The sequence below is a fragment of the Choloepus didactylus genome, chromosome X (genome assembly GCF_015220235.1).
Source record: "Choloepus didactylus isolate mChoDid1 chromosome X, mChoDid1.pri, whole genome shotgun sequence".
NCBI lineage: Eukaryota > Metazoa > Chordata > Mammalia > Pilosa > Megalonychidae > Choloepus > Choloepus didactylus.
Window position 1 is genome coordinate 159,581,862 of NC_051334.1, and position 24,037 is coordinate 159,605,898.

A 24,037-nucleotide genomic window follows, 5' to 3' on the forward strand; every position below is an offset into this window, starting at 1 on the left:
AGAACAAAAATTAAAAAAAAAAAAATCCATGGAACTGCACTACCTGAACAGTGAACCCTAAGTTAAACCATAGACTATAGTTAATAGCACAATTATAAAAATGTGCTTTCATCAATTGTAACAAATGTACCACACCAAGTTAAGGTGTGAATAACAGGGTGGTACATGGGAATCCTGTATTTCATGTGTGATTGTTCTGTAAACCCACAACTTCTCTAATAAAAAAGATATGCTTGCAGCATTCTAATTTTCAAATAGAAATAAAATATTTACATACCTAATATTATTTTTAAGAACTTTCAAGCAACTGAAGCATTTAAAGGTTGTGTAAGTCTTCTGTTCTTCCTCGACATTTCCTTCATGTCTTCCATAATAAAAGTCACTAACCAACATGATCAACTTTCCTTTCTCTGCACCAGTATTTTGATTTTCAGTATTTGAAACTTCTGTTTTAATCATTTCCAGGAAGTTATTTATCATTTCTGGACAACAATGCTGAAAGAGAAAAATATATAAGCCTTATTGGTATCTCCTTATAAAATAAGATACCAAGAAATGATTTTGGGTTTACAACTATGCTTGGAGCTATATCTTGAAAGATATTCACGAAACTGTTGGCTTCCATCTTTTTATATTCTAAAAAAATTCAATCAATAAACACCTATTGTTTTAATAGACACACAAATAATTTCAAAAACATTAAAAACCTTAGGATTAGGGCTTGCTATACCTTTTCTAATAACAACAACAACAATAATTTGTTACTTGACAAAAACTCATTCATTTCATATCTGTTTTAAGATATAGTTTAAAGGAAAAGGCAGTTTTATATGTCCTTATGTATATGTTTAATTATCAAATAATATACATTTCAGTAAAACCTGGTTGGAACTGGATTTTGAGCACAGCCAACCTGCCATTTCCAAGACTTGAGGTGCTAGAAAATGTATAGGACACAAAGAGAGAAGCATCTGTTACATCCTGAAAACTTCAACATTTTTCTCTCTAGAATGATTATATGTCTGAAGGGGAAATTTACCTCATGAGTTAAATCAACACTTCACATAAACTGATTCTAATGTGGAATAAGCACTTGTAGAAGATACTTTTTCTTACATAAAACAAAACACAGTCCGGTTATCAGGGGACACATTCTGGGAGGTGGAAATAGTGATAAACCAAATATAGTTCTGCCCAAGAATAAAGAGAATGCATTTGGAAATGTAGGACTCTCCTGTTTTTTCCTGCCTTTTTTGCAAAATGCTGAATTTCAATAAAAATTGCCAATCTTTGCAACAGTAAGCAGTAATTTTTGTAAGTTATTTCTTTGTCTTGCACCCTTTCTTATCATATAATCTACATTGCCTTTTTTCCTTTGCCTCTTTCTCCCTTCCTGTCATTTATACTGGGCATGCAAGGAGATTATACACTATCTTTACACTGACTCATCAGGACACTGTAAATCTAAAATATTTTAAGGAGTGTTACCTAAACCTCATACTTCATCAAGTACTTTGAAAATTACCTAAAAGCTAATTTCAAAGGCTTCTTGCACCAATATAAAGCTAGAAATATTTTGTAACAACTGTATAAACTGTATTCTGGACTGAGTTAAAACTATCATTTCACACGAAATATTCCACCATTGTTAGGAATTTATGTCTATGTGTTGAAAATTTAAAGGTAAAACTAAGATATCCATTGAGTAGTATGACAGGCATATGTTACCATGGACAAAAAAATAAACAGAATTTTTAAGTCATGTATAAGATTAAGCCTAGTAAAATGCCTAATTTACAGGAAGTTTGAAGAATTGTATGATCTATTAAATAAAATATTCCAATAAATACATTATTTCATTTAATATTAGAATGCAATATGCACAGACTACAGTGTATATGAATGTAACTTTGAAAATCTGATGACTGAGAAGGATTTTTAAAGTCTTGTATAAAGATAATCATTATGAATGTAATTTTTTACTTAGGCTACATAGAAATACCAATATGAGAAGATTTCTTATCCAAATATCTGGAGAAACCAGTATTTACTGCATATTAATTATTAATATTTTGGGGGATTGATAAACATTTTTAATATTAAATTTTGAAAAAGTTTTACCTTCATGTGATATTTCAAAGGATCCAAAAGATGGAACTTAACATTGCACTTTGGACAAGCTCTTAGACAAGTTGGTTCAGTTTTACATTGAGTTGATGAGGTATTTGTACCTAAAATAAATTAAGGACTTTTATGATTCAAATTCATCGTTTTAAATCTTAAACAACCACTAATAATAGTTTTAAAACTCAATACCACTCTGGTGGGCACTCTTACGCAATTTAGACAACCCTTTTCAGGTTCTAATGAATTGGGGTAGCTGGTGGTAGATACCTGAAACTATCAAACTACAACCCAGAACCCATGAATCTCGAAGACAATTGTATAAAAATGTAGCTTATGAGGGGTGACAATGGGATTGGGAAAGCCATAAGGACCACACTCCCCTTTGTCTAGTTTATGGATGGATGCGTAGAAAAATAGGGGAAGGAAACAAACAAACAAACAGACAAAGGCACCGAGTGTTCTTTTTTACTTTAATTGCTCTTTTTCACTTTAATTATTATTCTTGTTATTTTTGTGTGTGTGCTAATGAAGGTGGCAGGGATTGATTTAGGTGATGAATGTACAACTATGTAATGGTACTGTGAACAATCGAATGTACGATTTGTTTTGTATGACTGCGTGGTATGTGAATATATCTCAATAAAATGAAGATAAAAAAACAAAAAAAAACTCAATACCAATTTCTAAACTTTGTGTAAAAACAATTTCTTTTTTACATACCAAATCTCATATTTACCTTTTGTTTGAACATCCTTGAGAAATGACACTGAAGATTTAACTAAAGTCTTTGGCTTTTTTGGATTAACACTGTTTGCTTCAGAAGTAGAAGGACGTTTTAATGCAGATGAACTTTGATCCATATCTACAATGATTTAAATAGTGGGAAAGATAATTGTAAATCCCTTAGTATAGAATATTATTTACAACTGCTACTAAAGTATTACACTAGCGCACTAAAATATTACACTAGCGCACTAAGCGCACTAAAGTATTACACTAGCGCACTAATGAGCTCCTCTGTCAAATCTGTTCAATTCTTTTAGATAACAATAGAAACGATTTTTTTTTCCGTCTTCAAAGCACACAATTACTGATAGATATACTAGAGGCACTTGGGATGGATTTTGTAATCACATTAACATTCTTCTGGGATGCTCAGGCAACGTGAACAACCAATGAGTGCTGTTATTCTAGACTAGGCAAATAATTATATAACAGGCTGGATAGTACAAATAAACTGTTGTGTGTGTGTGTGTGTGTGTATATATATATATATATATACATAAAGCATGAACTTGAATAAAATCACTCTGAGTTTAATAGTTTTACATTATGACTTTTTAACCTATTTATCTCTGTAGCCTTTGGCTTGTGCTATTACCTAACCTCAACAGTTTTTCTCTGTGCCACTAAAAATCTTATTCTCATTCATCAAGATCAAGCTTAAATCCAACCTTCTCTCCAAGAACCTTCTTCCGTGGATTCTTCCATGATTACCCTAATAGGAGTCAATCATACTTCTTAACACATAGCACATATTATCATTCATAACTGTTATTCTAACAACTCTTTTGTGTCAAGTCCTTTCAAGCTTACAATGCATTTTCACTTTTCACTTATCTTATCTGGGTCAAAAAAAGCCCTGAGGTAAGTGGAGTAAGAATTAAAATTGTATTTCCAAATGGCCAATTCCAGGTTTGGGAGAATGAATACATTATGTGAGAAAGATAAAAGTCTCTAGTTTAATAATATAAGAAAATCAAGATTAGGTGACCTGATAAAGGCCGCAAATATTTTTAGAATAGAGGCTTGAACCTTTATCTTCCAAATCAATTATAACTTTATTTAGCATTCAGGGCAAAGTCCCACTCTCTATAGTAAAAAACTTACAGAAGGAAAGTAGAAGTCATTGTTTTTTCCCCCTAGGAGTTTCAAGAATTCAGACACTTATTAATAAAATCCATATGTACTTTGTAAAATCATACTTCAGATAACTATTTTACCTACCTGTTCTTTTGGTTCTTGGCTATTTTACTAACTAGATAAGTGACACCTAGATGGGTGAATATCAAACAAAGTATTATTGAAATGGAAAACATTTTTGGCACTCTATTGCTATAAATTATTTTGTTTTGGTTTGGTAGGTGCTGCATACTGATTTGATGGCAAACGATTTAAAAGTTCAAAAATTCTTATATCTCTCTCCCTATTTACTGGAATATATTAACATTTAATATAGAAACAATGGTTGCTTTGATCACAGGGAATTTTTCAACTAGATAAAACTACATAGCATAGGTTAATGAAGAACTTTGTTATGGTATACAATCAAAGAACTGTAAACTCTTCTTCAATTGGAAAATTTCATTATTTCTTCAATGGGCATTGACTGAGTACTTACTATGTGCAAATTACTAATTCTTTGGTACTGCCATTTTATAGTAGCACTCCCTCATCATATTTAATTATCATATCTACATCATTTATTTGCCTAGAAAGACATTAACCTAATAAGGAATCAACTATAACAATACACTTGTGTTCCTACTAATGGCCTTCCCAATAATACTCAGGGCATCAGGGGCCTTTCCTGACTCACAGAAATTATATTAAGATTTCTCAGCCTATGGCCAGTTCTAAGTGAGAATAAGCTCAAAGAATATATGTTAACCAAGTTAACAGAAATAAATAAAATAGTCTACTATTAAATAAGACTTTATATAAAATCATCCAAGAAAGACATCCAAGAAATATTAGCTCTATTCCATTGTACAATATCTGAAAAACTTAACATGAAGTTATGGGCTTCAAAACAGAAAGTCAATTCCATATGCATATCATTAAGTTTACTTTTATAATTTCTATGAAAATGTGCTAAAACAAACCTTCCATAGTAACTGCTGGTGCCTCTTGGGACTGTGATAATGGTGTTTCCTGGGTCAAGTCAAACAGTAAGTCTGAAGAATCATCTGATTCCATGTGTGATGAATTTTTTGTATAATCCTGTAATAAATATTTCACAGGAAGAATATTGTATTTACTCAACAGTGTTATAATTATTTTGTTTCATAAACGTTTATAAAGGTAAGTAACTTTTATAAAGGCCAATATTATAGAGATATCCTTGATGACTCAATTACTAGTAAGTTATAAAATGCAAAATTACTTCTCTCTGCCAAAATTAGCATCTACTCAAACTGAAAGCCAGCTATTACTTAGAACTGGCTTATTCCTGAAAAGCTAATTAAAATGCTGGTCTAATTTTTTCAAGCTAAAAGAAACATATAGACCCACTGTAAATCAATTAGGTATTAACAGACTTTAGAGGGCTACTAAAAATGCAGCTTTTCCATCAAAAAACAAATTATAGAACCTCAGTGTAATTCTTGGACAAAAGCAAACAGAAAAATAGGAGAACATACCAACATGAATACTAAAACTAAAAGCATCTATACCTCTAAAAACCATACTCACAAAATGTCACAGCAAACAAACTGGGAATTAATTTGCAGTATTGTGCATCAGGGCTAGGTATGAATTTCATAGTATCACGTGGTATGGGTTTTGGAATCATCTTTAGTGAAGAAACTTATGTCAGGGGTCAGAAAGAGAAAGAATAGATCTCTCACTCTTCCCATCATCCCACAGAAACCTGTGTAGGGCGAGGCAATTTCCCATCTTAAGAGTACAAGATGAAAGCAACTTAGTAGGGGAAACAAATAAGACTACTTGAAGAACTAGGGAGTCCAAGGGAAGTTTCAGCCCTTCTACCAGGAGAGAGGGTGGTCCCAGCTAGCAGGCAGATCTCAAGAAAAGAGTGGGCTGAAAAGCATGAGATAAACCATAAAGTGATCAAGTATAAGGTAGAATAATTTAGTAATTTAGGGAAATTGTTCAAAATTTACTAAATATATAACTAAACATACAGGTGATTATTTATTATAAATAATTATGAGGGGGATTCTGGGAAGATGGCGGCATAGAAAGAATTGGAAGACTTAGTCTCCCCCAGAACAATTCATAAATGAACAAAAAACCAGTAAATAACCTGGAATGGCAGCGGGGAGACAAACGTGGCTATACACTCAACATTCACCGACATGAATTGGGAGGAATGCCCGAGATCACAGCATAAAATCTGTAAGTAAAATTGCGGACCCGCGCTGAGAGCAGAGAACCTAGAGCCGGGAGCCCCTCCCTCACGGAAGCTGCCCCGTGCACTTTTTCAGCCCAGCTCCAAGTGAGGTTTTAATAATAACTGCTCAATACAGACAGCGAATCCTCAACAAGCAGACAGAGGCTTTTGGTGACAACTGACCTTGGGAGAATCGGGGGAAATATTCTGTCTCTAGCTCTCTCTCTGTGGAGAAAACCTCAGCTGCTCTCAGCCCACAAGGCGTTGCAGTAAAGACAGCCTCACACATTCTGCATTCTGAAACGAGCTGAGAGCCCCGCAGCACAGCCAAGCGGCCCAGGGCTTCCCTAGAGGGATGGTGCACACTGATGACGTAGTACAGCATCCCCCTCGGCTGAGGGAGGATCGCGGCTGGGAGGGGGGATCCGCTCGGAGAACCCAGGGGCACTACGCCAAGTCCGGTGGTTTATGGGACACTGAGAGAGAGCTGCCCTTCCTCCCTGGCCACCCGTGTGCGCGCCCCACATTCAGGGTGGGCGACTCTAGAGGCGCGCCCAGGCTGAGCTCTCCAACTGAACACACAAGAATCATTTCCCCACACTACGCGGGAAAAAAGGTTGACAACTGACTGGAGGGATATAGGTGGCTCACAGACGCCATCTGCTGGTTAGTTAGAGAAAGTGTACGTCACCAAACTGTCTCTGAAAAATTAGATCGATATCCTTCTTTTTTGATACAACTTAAAAGAACCCTAACAAGCAAAACAAATGCCAAGAGGCCAAAAACAACAGAAAATCTTAATGCATATGATAAAACCAGATGATATGGAGAATCCAGCTCCAAACACACAAATCAAGATTTCGGAAGAAACGTTATACCTCACAAAATTAATTAAAGAACTACAATCAAAGAATGAAAACATGGCAAAGGATTTACAGGACATCAAGAGGACCATGGCCCAGGATATAAGCACCATAAAAAAGACCCTAGAAGAGCATAAAGAAGACATTGGAAGAGTAAATAAAAAAATAGAAGATCTTATGGAAATAAAAGAAACTGTTGGCCAAATTAAAAAGACTCTGGATATTCACAATACAAGACTAGAGGAAGCTGAACAACATCTCAGTGTCCTAGAAATCCACAGAACAGAAAATGAAAGAACAAAAGAAAGAATGGACAAAAAAATTGAAAAAATCGCAATGGATCTCAGGGATACGATAGATAAAATAAAACGTCCAAACTTAAGACTCATTGGTGTCCCAGAAGGGGAAGAGAAGGGTAAAGGTCTAGAAAGAGTATTCAAAGAAATTGTTGGGGAAAACTTCCCAAACCTTCTACACAATATAAACCCACAAAGCATAAATGCCCAGCGAACTCCAAATAGAATAAATCCAAATAAACCCACCCCAAGACATATTCTGATCAGACTCTCAAATACTGAAGAGAAGGAGCAAGTTTTGAAAGCAGCAAGAGAAAAGCAATTCACCACATACAAAGGAAACAATATAAGACTAAGTAGTGACTACTCAGTGGCCACTATGGAGGCAAGAAGGCAGTGGCATGACATATTTAAAATTCTGAGAGAGAAAAATTTCCAGCCAAGAATACTTTATCCAGCAAAACTCTCCTTCAAATTTGAGGGAGAGCTTAAATTTTTGACAAACAAATGCTGAGAGACTTTGCCAATAAAAGACCTGCCCTACTTCAGATTCTAAAGGAAGCCCTACCAACAGAGAGACAAAGAAAGGAGAAAGAGATATAGAGAATTTTAACAGACATATATAGTACCTTACATCCCAAATCACCAGGACACTCATTTTTCTCTAGTGATCACAGATCTTTCTCCAGAAGGGACCATAAGCTGGGACATAAAACAAGCCTCAAGAAATTAAAAAAAAAAAATTGAATATACTCAAAGAACATTCTCCAAACACAATGGAATACAAATAGCAGTCAATAATTTTTGAACTATAACTCCACTATTTACTTCCTACATGATAAAAAATACACAAACTCTAAGGACAAATCAATGGTTTTGAACTCAATGTAAAATATGTAATTTTAGACAACTATATAAAGGTGGGGGAATGAAGGAGTATAGGAACATAGTTTATGTGCCCTATTGAAGTGAAGGTGGTATCAAAGAAAAACAAGATTGATAGGGATTTAAGAGGTTAATTTTAAGCCCCACAGTAAACACAAAGAAATTATCAGAGAATATAACCATAGAGATGAAAAGTAGAGTTTGGGTTAAGAGAAATGGGGGAAGGGGCAATGGGAAGTTAAGAAAGGAGTGTAGGGTTGCTGTTTGAGGTGAAGGGAAATTTCTAGTAATGGATGGTGGGAAAGAGCATAACATCATTCTAAATGTGATTAATCCCACTAATGGAAGGCTAGGAAAGGGGTGGAATGGGAAGATTTAGGCTGTATATATGTTTCCACAATTGAAAAAAGAAAAAAAAAAAAAAAAAGACAGTCTAACTAGACGACAATTGAATGCTAAGGATGAGCTTGGATGGGATTGGAGGGTGGAGGACAGGAGGCTTGAAGGGACACAGTTGAGACATAAGGAAAAGGAAATATAGAATGTAAGCATTGTATCATTGTTGAATCTCTTATACTTGTTAGCTGTGCTTAATGGAATTACATAAAAGAATGTTCTTGTTCATGGGAAGTACATACGTGAATTATAGTGTATGTTCAAGGATGTGTGCAGCTAACTCTCATACATTCAGAAGACAGAGAAATATATGATGGATGATAGATAGGGAGGGAGGGAGGGAAGGAAAGAAATAGTGATGTGACAGCATGTTAAAGTTGGTGGATTGAGCTATCGGGAGAGGGGGGTCAGGGTATGATGGAATTCTGTGTAAGGGGCTAGTATTGTTTTTGCAACTATTCATGTAACTTTGAATTTATTTCAAAATAAAAAAAATTATGAAAGTATGAGATGATCAGTAGTATGGTCAAATATAAGAAAATATAATATAGGGATATATACCCCAAAACTATCATATACTGATATATATATATATATATATATATATATATATATATCAATATAAATAAATTATACTATTTATAAAAAACAGTCATCGTGAAGAGTAAGCTCTCAGAGTGACTTCTGGATCATTCTATGTGCCATAACACATAACAAGCGAAAAACTTTAAGATTAAAATACAAGATTAAAAATCAAAAGGGAAAACAGACAGCCTTAAAAAAAAAAAAACAGGCAAAGAACCTAACTGAGGCACTTCACAAATGAAATAAAAATGACCAAAAACCCAACAAAAAACTTTTTCCCAAGTTACTTGTCAAAGAAATGCAAATAAAAACAATGAGATACAATTTTTAACTACTGAATTGGCATGGGTTTAGAAATAATAATACCTTTATAAAATAGAAATAACTAACCAGTACATTTCTAAATGTCAAAATCATGAAGAACAAAGAAAGAATGATCTGAAGAAACTAAGAAGTAACAACTAAATGCAAGGTGGGATCCTGGAAGAGAAAATGAACATTAATGGAAAATCTGGTGAAATGAGAACAAGATCTGCAGTTTAGTTAATAGCACTGTGCCAATGTTAATTTCCTGATTTTATTAGGTAAGATTTTTGATATGCAAGACATTAACGAGAAACTGGGCAAGGGTGATACGGGAATTCTCTGTATTATATTTGCAATTCTGCTGCAAATCTAGAATTGGTTTGAAACCAAAAGTTAAAAAGTAATAATATTAACTATTGGGAAAGTAGTAGTTAAATTCTGGAAAAATTTTTCTACAAAAAAATATTGGCAATATCCATCAAGGGCTTTAAAAAGTTCATATTCCTTGATCCAATTATTTTCCTTCCAAGAATTTATGCTAAAGAAATGAAAATATTTAATGAGGAATTACCTATAATAGGTATGTCCAATAATGGAGGAATGGTTAAATAAATTAAATGACAGACTATCATGCAACATCCTATTTTTGAGAAGTACCCAATGACAAAGATGTTCAATGAAAAAAGAAGAATATGTATCTGTGTATAAAATATGGTACTAATTGATTTACTCTACACACCATAGTAATCATCTGCAGAAAACAAGATCAAAATACTGTATGGATTCTTCTCTGCCTTTTTCCTACACATCTTCCCCCAAAATACCCATTATTTTTATAGTGGGAATAATAGGGTTTTGCTTGGTGTTTTGTGTTTACAAATTGAGAGAGAATTCAGTTTTAAGAATTTTGCTATGTTACTAAGTATTCCAATACACGGATATGTTAAGAAATTATAGAGATAGACATTGAAGTGACAAACTATTCCTAGAATTTGAGGTGTAACAGGCAGATTTCTACCTTTGAGTTTCAATGTATATTATATTAAATCAATAATAGCTATACGACTTAATTGTAACCAAGTACAATCTAATTTCAAGGTAAATATTTTCTCCAAATATTTAATTTAAAAATGGAAAATATTCACCTGCAATTTCCAGAATAGTTCTTTAACAGAAGCTCCTCCAAATAGTTAAAATACTTTCCTAGGTAACAACTCTGTTCAATTAAGTGCTCCAATTTCAGAAACTAGACATGTTATTCAATAAATAACCTGTTAAAATAATTCTCTAGTTGGGAATTTTTTATGACTCATAAAATAGTTCAGAAAGATATCAGACTATGATTCAGAAGACCTGTCCATTTATTTAACTATGTAACCTTGGGGCAGTCACTTCTGAGTTTCAAGTTCCCAGCTTTCAACCTTTCCAACTGAAATAATGGCCACCCAATTATTGTATATTTAAAATGTACTTGATCCTTTCATGGTACATGTATTGTGTAAATTAGCTGTGACGACAGTGCTAATAAAGACCTAATATTATCGCCCATTTTTTTAATAGGTTAACTAAGGTTAAGTGTGGTTAAGTAAGGCTCCCAATACAACTCAGTTTGTTACTAATGATAGAGATGGGATTAGAAATCAGGTCTGCCTGATTATGTACCCTGTGCCCTTAAGCTATATTACACTTACTTTAAATGGATAATAATAACTATCTCCCTGCCTACTTGAAAGAGTTGTTGAGGTAAAGGGATTTTACACAAAAAAGTTTTTAAAACGTAAAATAAAATGAAAAAAAATTATTATAATTTACTAGCAACAATGTGTTCTAAAATTCAGAGAAAATAACCTTAAATAGGATTCTCAATTCATTCAAGAATATGTATTTGTCATTCTTGACTCTGGCTGCACATTTAGTGTCACCCGGAGAGTTTTTAAAATGTATCATGCTCAGGCCCCACTCCAGACCAATTGACAAAATATATTTTTTAAAAGCTCCCTAGGATTAGGACCCACTGATTGATGAGTTTTGAGTTTAAAAAACTATGCCCACAGAAACAAAAAATATTCTGAGTTTGAATGAGCTGTACTTTTAAACTTTTCTAACACCAAAGATACCAACCACCCTTTGTTATTCTTTCTCCATGGGTCCAATGTAGAAAAGATTTTCATTTCTCAAATGTTTTTAAATAATGAAGCTTTTTTCCAATTTTTCCTCTAAATGCCAAACAGTTTATGATAGCATAAGAAAACATGAGAAAGCATGAGAAATTTAATTTGATTCCAGCTGAAATAAAATAATCTTTGCATTTTAGGTTCCTGCCATTTTACAAGTCCATTTATTAAGTTTTTGGAAACATCAGAAATAGCCTGTGGACACTTAGTAGGTTTGAGAGTCAGTGGTCTGGGTAAAGGCCTTCACTTTAGAAAAGAAGAAAATGAGGCCTAGAAAGTTATGACAATGCTCTAGTTAGGAACAGGAACAAAGGCAGAATCAGTACATGCATCTCATTTTCAGACAAGGTTTCTTTAACCGCTAGTCCAGGGCTTATATTGTTATTGAATATTGTTTCAGAATGCAGATACAAGTTTTTCCAAACTCTAATTTTTGCTTGAGAACTCAAATTTTATCACTGGTAAGAAATACTATCAATTTCTCTCCTTGAAGTGACTTTGTACATTTTTTAAGAAATGTCTGCCAAATATCCAAGACTAAATAACTGTGTGTGTGTGTAAGGGGTGGGAGGTGGGGGGACTGACTCTGACTGATTCTAATTTGATCCCCATGGTCCACTCCTGATATTTACCCTCTTGTGTGACTCCTTCCCCTTGTGTGAGGGCAGGACTTGCAATTGCTTGTAACTAACAGAATATGGCAAAGATGATGGGATGTACATGATTGTGTGTAGATGATTATGTTACATAGCCTGTCTAGTTGAGGATGCTCTCTCCCTTGCTGGCTTTGAGGAAGCACCAGCCACATTAGGAAAGCCCACATGGCAATGAACTAAGGGCAGCCCCAAGACGATACCAGCCAGAAACTGAGGCCCTTGGTCCAACACACAAAGAACTAAATGTTGCCAACAATCACGTGAGTTTGGAAGCAGATCCCTCAAATGACACATGGTACTACACAACCTTGGCTGATACCCTGATCGCAGCCTTGTGAGACCCTAAAGCAGAGGACCCAGCTAAACCATGCCCTGACTCCTGACCCACAGAAACTGTGAGATAATTAGTGTGCACTGCCTTAAGCTGCTAAATTTGTAATATTCTTATGCAGCAATAAGTAATTAACACACCCAAGAGTTTTAAAAATATTTATATACTCATATCTATCCATCCATCCATATATGTATAAATATAAATATAGACTTTTAAAAAAATGGAAGTATTGCCTTAGAGCCACGGTTCCCCAAGTGCGGTTCGCAAACTCTTGGGGGGTTTCCAGGACTCTTTCAGGGGCCTGTGAGGTCAAAATTACTGTCACAGTAACTCTAAGACATTTGCCTTTTGTGCTGATGATGCAAAAGCAACAATGTGTAAAATTACTGGAGCTTAGTATGAATCAAAGCAGTGGCCCCAAATGGTACTAGTAGCAGTCACAGTAAAAAAAAAAAAAAAAAAAAAATTCAGTTTCACTTAAGAATATCCTTGAAGTAGTAAATTACTATTAATTTTATTAACTCTCAACCCTTAAATACACATCTTTTTAAATGTGTGATGAAATGGGTAGTATGCATAAAGCATTTCAGTATCTGAAATATGATGGTTTTCTTGAGGAAAAGCACTTGCGTGATCGATTTGGGAGCTGAACTCATCACTTTTTGTAATGGAATGCCATTTTTACTCATGTTTAGATAGCATGGTTTTCAATACCATGCCTATTTAATCTAAGCATATTACCTGATTTATTAACAGGTTGAGTACTTAGTTCCTGCAGTTATTACTTTGGGTACTGTTTGAACTATCATAAAGATGGTGATATTTTCTGATGCTCATTATGCTTCTACTAGAATGGTGGCTAGCTATGATAGTCCAGAATTCTAACTGGGTATTATACTATCCAGTGTATCCCTGAGTTAACACTGTAGTTTCAGAAACACTTACAGGTTTAGACAGGCTCTGAACAATAATGGTACTATGTGAAGATTTAGAGTCATGATGAAATCTAGGTGAGGCAGCCACTGGATTTGATGTTGAGTTCGTGGGTTGTTGACTTGTAGGCTTGGATGTATCAGGAGCACCTGTATTTTTAAATTATACAATATATTGAATGTATTTTTATATAATCAATTGCATCAAAATATCTCATTTTAAAATTAAATATAGTACAACAATATTGTACCTTGACTGAGTGTCTCATTCTTTATTCCCTTTGAAGATGAGCTGGAGTTACCTCTGTTTAAGATATCTATAAAAATTACACTCATTTTAAAATTCAATTTTGGAATGAAATATGTATTAAGATAATAGAAAAAACTTTCCAAAAATATATCCACACACAACCTATAACTGAAGCATATTTCTTTCCCTTGATGGTGAAAGGGTTGTATATAGACTTGGGTTCCTGTGACTTGAAATCAAACCCTTTCACAACACCTATGTCTCATTCACACCTTTAAAAACTTGGAAGTTTCATTATGGGCAAACTGATTAGATAATCTGTACCATTCCTCTTAAGTTCTCAAAGGCAAACTATCAGAGATTGCAAACTAAACTGATTCTCCTTAAGGGGTTTCAAATCTACCACTAAACCAGAAGTCAATCTGAGCCTGACAAGACCCTCTGGATCAGTGTCAAGTTCCTCACTATCACAACCATGTGAACTCCATAACTTCTAGGTTATTGAGAAATCAAACCAAAATTTTGAAGACTAGAGATATGGCTAAAATTGCTGGTCAGAGAAAGGAAAAAGCATACCCACCCCCTGCCTCCCCCCAAAAAAACTTCAAAAAATTTCCTTGTTCTCCTCCTAGTAGAAAAGAACCAGATCATAATTCTATAAAGTAAAGGGTCACAAGAGTGGGGTCGTTCTCTGGTAACAGAAAAGCAGAGTTCTATGACTAAGCACTACAGAAATCTTCTAGGAGAAAAATCTGCTCAAATAACTTGATAATGTTTTCATTCAGAAATTCCAGTATTTATTTGTCATTAAAGAGCTACTCCTCAAGTACTTTTTGGTGACTGTAGTCTACCAAACACAAGTTTTTACTCCACTTCTGGTGGTAAATGCTTACTTGAAATGGCTGGTTTTGAACTTGATATCTCTCCAACAAAGATCAGCTCATCATCATCTTCATCTTCAATTTCTTCTGCTTTCTTCTGCCATGGTTCCAGCTCTTCTTCTTCACATTCCATAAAGAGTTCTGCCATTTTAAAATTACCTGATTTTCAAAAGGTGAGAAGCAAACCTTACTTTCAAAAAGAAAAATAAATAATAATGCTAATAGCAGTCACTGAAATAATATTTGTAGTTAGTACATGGTAGCAACAATAAAAACTCAGAGGTCACTCTCTAAAATCAGAACTAATAAAATTTAGCTAGCTAGCTAACTAGTAGATGAGTGTAGTTATTTAAAATGGCCAATAAATTTTAGGAACATTCAAATTCAATCAAAGTGTGTTTCAGTTATATGACTGGAACATGATTGTATCTATAAAAAAGATCTTATCTAATCATTATCTGAAAAACAAAAAAAAAACTACAATAACGAAAGGATAAACTAAGAAAAAGAAGCAACAGATGAAAGATATACCAGAAAAATGAAACTAGATTAGGGATACCAGGCACAGAGCAAAGCAGGGATGAGGTGCTGGACTGAAAATAGGGGAAAATGAGGTTTATTTCCTCCCAGGGAAAAGGAGATGTTTCTTACCTGAAGAAATGAATCAAAACAACATACTGTGAATACCACCAGCCTACAAGTTCTGACCAAGCACAAAGAGCTTAGGAAGCATTTTAGTGCCTCACTCTTAAAATATGGAGGGACAACCAATCAGCACCAGAAATTAGGAAAATCTCCAACGTGAAAGAACAAAGCAATGAAGCAAACTAAAGGATCCTTAAGAAAACAGACATCATACAGGGGGCAGGAAAAAATATTAGAGAAAAATAAATTAGCATCTTTAGAGAGAGACAACAAGAATGTTATAGTAAAGACAAGATTGTTAGAAAATCAATTCCAAAGGTACAACATTCACCTAATAAAAGTCCCAAGAAAGAACAGAGAAAAAGGAGAGGAAAGGTTATCAAAGGAATAATACAAGAAAATTCCCCAGTTCTAGATGACACATTGAAAAGGCCTACCAGCACAATGATCCAGAAAAACCTGGACCTATCAGAAATTTCAGAATGCTGGAGATAAAGAGAATATCCTAAACTCTGCTACAGAGAAAAAGAGAAGGGAGGGGGATAGGTAAGGAAGGGAGGAGGGAGAGAGAGAGGGGGAGAGAAAAGAAAGCAGAATAATGCTTTCAAAATTCTTAGCAAAAATAATTTTCAACCTAGAATTCTACACCCAGCCAAGCTTTTCATCAAGCATCAGGATAAAATAAAAACCATCAGCACCCCACAAGATTTACCTGCCATTCACCCTTTCTCAGGAAGCTACTACAGAATTCACCAAAATATAAGCCTTAATCAAGAAGGAGGAATACACAGGATGCAGAAAACATGGCATTCAACACAATACAAAGACAAAGGAGAGTCCCAGGACAATAGCTGTTCAGTAGGTCTAGAGAGCAACCAGCCAGAGCACAGCAGTACACTACTCCCAGGAGGAATGTCTCCAGGAGACCAAAAGGAAAAAATTAAAAATTAAATTGTCAGATTACCTGACAAGTTGACAAGTTTTACTAAGTAGAAATTGAATTAAGGGGCTACAGGATGGTGTGAGAAGATTTGGCTATAGATTTTAATAAATTTTAGCAAATTTTTAAAAAAAGAAAGTTATTATTTGCAGGAAATCTTAAAAAAAAAAAAAAAAACAGAAAAAAGGAAATGTATCCATAGCATATTAATATCACAGTACCATATTCATTAGTAACAATATTGTGGTCACCATGAGAAATTCAAATATGATTTAACCAAAAATTGAGATATGACTATATTGGGAGATGCATGGAGGGAGGGTAAGTGTAAGAAAGCTAAAATCCTCATTTTCCTTGATAGAAATCATTAGATAATGGCTAAAAATGATGTTTCAAGAGATAATGTAGGTATATGTGTGTATAAAAATATAGAAACATAGGAATAATTAAACACACGTGCACATGCACACATTTTGGCACCCTTCAAGAAAGTATGGTTATGCAAATTAAAGCCTTTTCAGATTGTTTGACACTTTATATGAGTATTGTTTTGGTTAAAAAGAATAGGTATTGAGGGAGGACTTAAACTAAAGCAATCGCAAAGGGACACATACAAGCAGTATTAGATTATACAAAGCGAGATGGTGGCGGTGGGGTGGGTGGGCAACTAAAAAACCAAACCAAAACAATTTAATTATGTTCTGGCTTAGACAATGATATCCTTAATTTATCATTTAAATGCAGCAATTTCTAAAGGTAATTTTACTATATTAAAATAATGCCACATCTATTTTTTGTCTCAAAATTAAGACAATGCTCTGTCATGGTCTTAAAAGGTAGCAATCGAAAACAATGTTTTGGGAATGGCATCCAAAGGAAATACCAAAAAAATCTGGTACCATGCTTTTTAAAATTAATTCCCTGTCTATAAAGGTATGTCACAAATCATTTCTTTCTTGGCATAATGCTGTTTAATGTTTAGTAGTCTAACTACCAAAAAAAAAAGAAAGCAACCTTTCCCTTTCCATATGTAACTAATATCATGAACTGATCAACCCCTTTCATTTTCAACTATATTTAAAAAATTATATAGAAAGCTCTAAGTCAAATAATTTAAAAATCCTAATTATAACGGGCAATTCATAGTTTAACATTTGCATATTCTGAGTACTTTAAACCACCATCTTCACCACGTCCCTCAAAGCCATCATCTGTACTGCTTCTTCCACCTAGCATATCCTTTCTCCTCACCTTATAATGTCCATATCATTCCAGTACATGCAGTACAGTACAGAGCATGGATTTGACATCAAATTGAATAGTTCAGATTTTCATTGCACCATTTCTAATCATGTGACTGGAGAAATTACTGGAACCTGTTTTCCTCACCTATAATATGAGTACAATATCTACCTAATAGAAGTGTTAACATAGATTCAGGAAAATGCCTTAATGAAGTATCTAACTTCAAGCAGACGCACAACAAAATATTAGTTCTCTGCCCACTCCCAACTCTTGGGTCATATAACATCCTCAAAAACCCAATAGGAAAAAAAAACCACTAGGAATAATTAAGATAAACACCACTAGAGGTATTTATCTTTCACCTCTTATGGCATTGAAGTTATGCCATGCAATTTGAGATTTAATATATATGATTTCAAACTGTTCAATATTTCTTTATGTGTCTTAATTGTGTAAGTCCAATTCCAAAATAAGCCTCTTGAGAGTGAAGAATATGTTTTCTTCTTCCTTTGTGTTTCCTCCTCCATAGAGTAGGCACTTAACATATGATAATCTACAAGCTAGGAAACTAGGCAAAGTCAGGCAATGCCTAATTTTTAAAAATGGGGAGACCCATGTATACTGATAACAAAAATATCATTTATATCCATGTTGGTATACACAGGTCTTCCTTGTGTTTTTTAACTGAATACTGCTACAGTAAATATATTCAAAGATATACTGTTGAGTAAAAAATTTTAAAAGGCACATAATATCATATATAGTATGATCTTATTTTGAAATAATTTTTTGTCTATGCATAAAAAAGTATGATTATGCATATCAAACTGATAATAGTAGTTACCTCAGAGAATGAGGAGTAAACACTTCATTTCTACTTTACTGACATTTTTATTGTTTATTATTTGTTTTTTTTACTATAAAATGTGTTACTAAAATGATTTCAAGTATTTTTGTTTTTAGGAAAATGTGTCCAACTCTGTCCCTCTCACCTTTTCTCTTGAAGCAAAGCTGTCAGTACAAAAGCCACACATACTAATATCAATTGAGGCAGCAATACTTACTCTTTGGTTGAAGGTTATCGTCATCCATCAAGTTGCAGAGATGACTTTCTTTAAATTGTCACCTAAGTACCAACACATGGTATCAGTCAGTTTTATGAGTCACTTTAAGTAGAACCAAATATTGAAACATGAAACTTGGAATTTAGAAATCCTTGGGTCTAATTTTGATCTCTAACAAACTCACCATGGGACCACAAGGTAGCAAGTTAGGTCTCAGTTTTCCCCCTATAAAATAAAGATACTATTAGGGTGTATTTCATTAAATTAAATGAACACACATTTAATTTAATCTTCTCCTACAAAAAGCTCGCTTTTTGATTACGATAGGTTTGATATACACATATAACTCACTTTCCATAATTAAATTGTAAGAAAACACCTAAGTTATAATAAATTTTTAGTTTATATTTTTCTGGTTTCTTATAAAATCTTACTGAAAAGGACCAGAAAATTAGTCGGATATATTTCACCATAGATTAATTCATTCAAAAAATAACTACTGATTGCCTTCTATGCACAAGGTAATGTGCTAACTTCTAGGGAAAAAACAAAGATGAATAAGACATGGTCCTTGCCTTCAGAAGTTTATAACAGAGTTAAGTCTACAGTTCTTTGGACTTTATTAAGAAAAACATTTAAATTGCTTTATTTAAAACAGGAATTATTTAAAATAGGAATTTGTATTACAGATTTTTCATATACACACAAAAGCCATATATTTTACAAAATAAATATACTTTTAAAAAACTATTTCAGCTATAAAACAAAAAATGTCAAAAATCAGACATCAGAAATTTAAATTAGGACACACAGAGCTAATTCACATTTGTCTTTATCCTCACACTGGCAAAAGCAAGTTCTTCTGCTTTTTCCAATTCCAAATCATTTGGACTCAATTAGTCCAAAGGAAAAAAAAAATTATTAAACTCCATAAGTTACTGGTATTTTGGATTACTATTATAAGAGGCTCTAGTGAATTTTGGGTTTCAGTAAATTTCTCTAGTTCTGTGGTATAACTATACAAGTCTCTTTAACTCAGTTATTTGAATAGTTATGGCCTGTTCCTAAACTAGAATTAGTGTAATATGTATGTCAAGTAGATAAATACATGAGAATTCTTGTCCAGCATTGAGGATCTACTGCTACCAAAAATACAGAATATTTTTTGAGCCACAATTGCACAGCTTGAGACTCATTATATAACACTTCTACTAAACGATCATATATTTATTGGCACAAGCATCCTAAAGGTAATACTAAATTTACAAACAGCTTATATAAACAAGTCATATACACTGCCTATGACTGGCTTTTGAGGCTTGCAGCAGCCACCAAGGAGCCTCAATTAGTACATGTATACACAATGGAAAAATTAGAAATCTTCAGAAGCCATTAGAACTATAACTTCAGTCTAAAGCTGTGTTTATCCAATAAAGGAGCCACTAGCCACATGAAGCTACCTAAATTTAAACCGACGAAAATTAAAAATTCAGCTCCTCAGTCACGCTAGCCACATTTCAAGTGCTCAAAAGCCGTAAGTGGCTAGTGGCTATTTTATTGGATAGTAAAGCTACAGACTATTTCTGTTGGACAATACTGGTCTAATGAATCACTACCATATTTAGCTAGAGTTTAGAAAATAAATAAACAAAATTTAATCTATTTCTTTAGAGTCTCAGCCTTTGGAACCCTCCAAAATTATCACCACAAAAAGCCCTCAAGTCACCACTTCAGAGTTTTGGTGGCAAGGCAAGGAATTCTATGGGGGATTAAAGCAGCTGTCAGAGAAGTGGACTATCTAGCAGAGATAGGCAGTGGGGATCTTAGAGCTCTGATAATGGCAACTCCAGAGGTCTCTAGGTTTGGCAACTCAGAGTTGGCTCCAAAATAGGCAGAAGAGGAAAGAACTCTCCACTTGAGCTATTGATTCAGGTAGAGATACTATGCCCATGTATAATATACTGTTCCTAAGAGGAAAAAATGAATTCCAAGTAATTGACTTATGAAAGACCCTTGGAACACAACCCATTCATTTTTTGAAGACTGCATGCATAAATAGTATGATTACTATTTTGTAAATTTTGTTTTCAGCTTTTATATATCTAAAATTCAGCTATCTTTTAAAAGATTTCATTCTATTAAAAACCCTTTTTAAAAATGAATAGATTAACATAGAATGTTACTTGCAAGAAGTCTGAAAAACATGGTGTACACAAGCAGAGTTTTGTGAAGGAGCTTCTTAGTTTTTGTAATGCACCATTTTCTCAAAGTTTGTGTTTTTGTTAATAAAACATTTTATAATGTAAAAAAGAGAATAGATTAAAATGTTAAAAACTTTAAATTTTGTTATGTGTATTTTACCACAATAAAGACATATATATATATTTTTAAATGGACATCACTTCATACTGACCAGGATGGCTGAAATAAAAAAGAGTTAAATTTTGGCAAGGATGTGGAGAAATTGGAACCCTCATACACTGATGGAGGGAACTTGTAAAATGGTGCAGTCACTTTGGACAAGTCTGTCAGTTCCTAAGAAGTTAAATATAGGTACCATATGACCCAAAAATTCCACACCTAGATACATACCAAGAAAATTGAAAACATATGCCCCCACAAAAAACGGTCCACAAGTGTGCACAGCACTATTATAGACAATAGCCAAAAAGTGGAAAACCAAATGCCCATTAAGTGATAAACAGATAAACAAAATACAATATATCCATACAATGGACATTCAGCCATAAACAGTAGTAGGGAAGTGATACATGCTAAAATATGGATGAACCTTGAGAACTTTATCAAGTGAAAGAAGCCAGACAAAAAGATCCCATACTGTATGATTTCCTTTACATGAAATGTCCAGAAAAGGCAAATATCAAATATATAGTCACAAACTATAGCAGTGGTTGCCTAGGGCTAGAGGTGTGGAGGGTAATGGAGAGTGAGTACTAATGAGTATGGGGTTTCTTTTTGGGATGATGAAAATGTTCTAAAATTGAGTATAGTGATGGTTGTACAACTATGAATATACTAAAAACCATTGACTACTACACTTTAAATGGGTGAATTATATTGTATGTGAAGTATATCTCAATAAAGCTGTTAAAAAATAAAATATTTTAATTTTTTTTTTTGGTAGGATATAAAACTAGGAGTTATGAAGTCACTAAGTGGAGAAAGACTGCCTAAGAAGCCAACAAAGAGAAAAACAAGCCACAAGATTTCTGGGGTAGGGAAAGAAGGTGGATAGGGGTAATGAGACATTCAAGTCCTAATACCATTTAAGCACCCAAAGTAGCCACGCTTGAAGCAAATCATACACCAAGGCTTTTCAGTTAAGAGAGCACAGTACAAACCAGAAAACAATAAAGCCCAAATTTTAAGTTCACAGATATTTTTAAAAACTAACAAATTGCTGCAAACAAAGAGAAATCCCCTGGATGAAGGTCTCCCGTGATTGCAAAAGCTGATTCACTTTGACGTTTTTCCTCTCAGATTTCTCCTTAAAAGCATTAAAACTTAAGATAAGTTGAGAGGAACTCCCTCCATCTCTAGAGTAGACTAAAACCTCAGAATGAGATAATTTTTTCCATCTCATTAAGTAAAACCTGCAAAGCTCACTGTTAGAAAATTGTCTGTCCAACTCTACTTTTCTCCTCAGGGGTCTTCTCCTCTAGACAATAACGGGATGAAGCACGATTTCTAAGACAGAGTAGGTATGTCCCTTTGGTAAGAACGAGGGTATGAGCATGGAATTACCGGTCACCTAGGTGGGGGAAACCTGGGCAAAGGAGGGGCCCCCTAGGGGCCCGGATGCCTCAAAGTTCGGAACCCCTCAGGTCTGAGACTTGGGGGTGGGCGGGTTTCAGTCAAATATCACATCAAACGTACAAAAAAAGAGAAAAAACAAAAAAAGCCAAAACCACGCTGGGGATAGAAAGGCGCAAAGGCCCGGGGAGGTGAGGTGAGGTGAGGAGAGGTGGGCAGTGGCCCGCGCGGCCCCGGCCCACCGCTGGTCGCCGAAAGGCTACAGCGCTTTGATCCCTCCCCCGCTTGGACTGGCTCAAGATGGAGGCCCACCCTTCGCCGCACCGCGAATCCGTTCCCCTCCCCCGCCCCCTGGGCGCTCCCGACCACCCGCGCCGGCATCAAAATCCTCAGCTCGCCGCCCTCGGAGCAGGGAGGTGGTGGCTGCCTTTCAGATCGAGGCGATTGCCTTCAGATCGAGGCAGCTGCCCGCACATCGAAGCGGCTGCCCTCAGATCGAGGCGGCTGCCTTCAAGATCGAGGCGGCTGCCGTCAGATCGAGGCAGCTGCTTTCAGATCGCGGCGGCCGCGGCCACGCCGGAGAGCCGCTGCCCGTTTCCGCGCGGCGCAGGCGGGGGCGGGGGCCGCTTACCGTCAGCAGAGCAGATCGGCCTGACTGGGAACCAGAGGAGGAGGAGAAAGAGGAGGAGGAAAGGGAGGAGCGCGAAAACGTAAGGCGGCGATCACAGAAACAACTACGCTCACGGCGGCTCCCAGCGCGTAATGAGCGCTTCGCGCATGGAGAGAGTATATAAGCCCGCGCGCTGCCTCATGGGTAGACGCCTGTCCACTCCCACACATCCGGGCTCCTTTTCTAACCGACGCCGGGGGCGGGGCCGGGGGCGCGGGCTCAGACATGTGCTCCTCCCTCACAGACCCTCGAAGGCAGCGGTGCTATAGCCGTTCGCCGTGTGCCGTTCGCCGTGGGCTGCGGACCGCGCGTGAGGGACCAGCACTGCTGCTGGTCTCCTCAGCTAGCGCGGGTTCCGACCCCAGGTTGCAGTTCCGAAATCAGAGGCTGCTCTCCATATCTGACGACATGGAAAAGTGAATTCTGGGTCCTCCCTATGTGTAACAGCTAAGGCACTTTTTTTTTTAATACTTAAAGCAACAACAACAACAAAAAACTGTACCGAAACATGAAGAGACAACCCAAATAGGTAAAAGGAATAATGTCAGGTTACTTAAATCATTAGTTAATTTCACCGAATTTGTTTGCTTGCATCCCTTTGTTATTCCTAACTGCCATATGGATGCCTATAATAATTTTTTAAATGTCAAGAAAAATACTTTTTAAAATACTTCTTGCATAAACATTTTCTAAACATTGCGCTCTGGGCTATAAAGTTTCCTCTCCCAATTTTCCTCACAAAGTTTATGTCACTATTGGTCCAGTTCTCAAAAGTTACCCAGACTTGAAATCTTGCCTCGCTCCATGGTTAATACACACATAAATCCAGTCAGCCACTGAATCTTACTAATCCTTCATTTTCGAACTAAGTTCCTCTTT

General features: G+C 35.4%; 1 protein-coding gene across 4 annotated transcripts in view; it reads right to left on the reverse strand.

Annotated features, from left to right (window-relative positions):
* LOC119523003 (zinc finger protein 280C-like) overlaps window positions 1-23,239 on the reverse strand; it is a 58,186-nt gene extending 34,947 nt beyond the window's left edge. For 3 of the 4 annotated variants that reach the window (XM_037821748.1, XM_037821747.1, XM_037821746.1), the window contains exons 1-10: window positions 23,120-23,239; window positions 18,899-18,939; window positions 18,715-18,776; window positions 14,833-14,979; window positions 13,941-14,006; window positions 13,703-13,839; window positions 5,013-5,130; window positions 2,864-2,989; window positions 2,122-2,231; window positions 278-495 (exon numbers count right to left, since the gene is read on the reverse strand). In XM_037821748.1, the coding sequence (XP_037677676.1) occupies window positions 278-495; window positions 2,122-2,231; window positions 2,864-2,989; window positions 5,013-5,130; window positions 13,703-13,839; window positions 13,941-14,006; window positions 14,833-14,979; window positions 18,715-18,742 (950 nt within the window). In that variant the 5' untranslated portion in view covers window positions 18,743-18,776; window positions 18,899-18,939; window positions 23,120-23,239. Of the gene's footprint in view, window positions 1-277; window positions 496-2,121; window positions 2,232-2,863; window positions 2,990-4,134; window positions 4,181-5,012; window positions 5,131-13,702; window positions 13,840-13,940; window positions 14,007-14,832; window positions 14,980-18,714; window positions 18,777-18,898; window positions 18,940-23,119 lie in introns of those variants that run through there. The other variant, XM_037821749.1, reaches the window with a different exon arrangement.
* Between the last annotated feature and the right edge of the window lie 798 nt (window positions 23,240-24,037).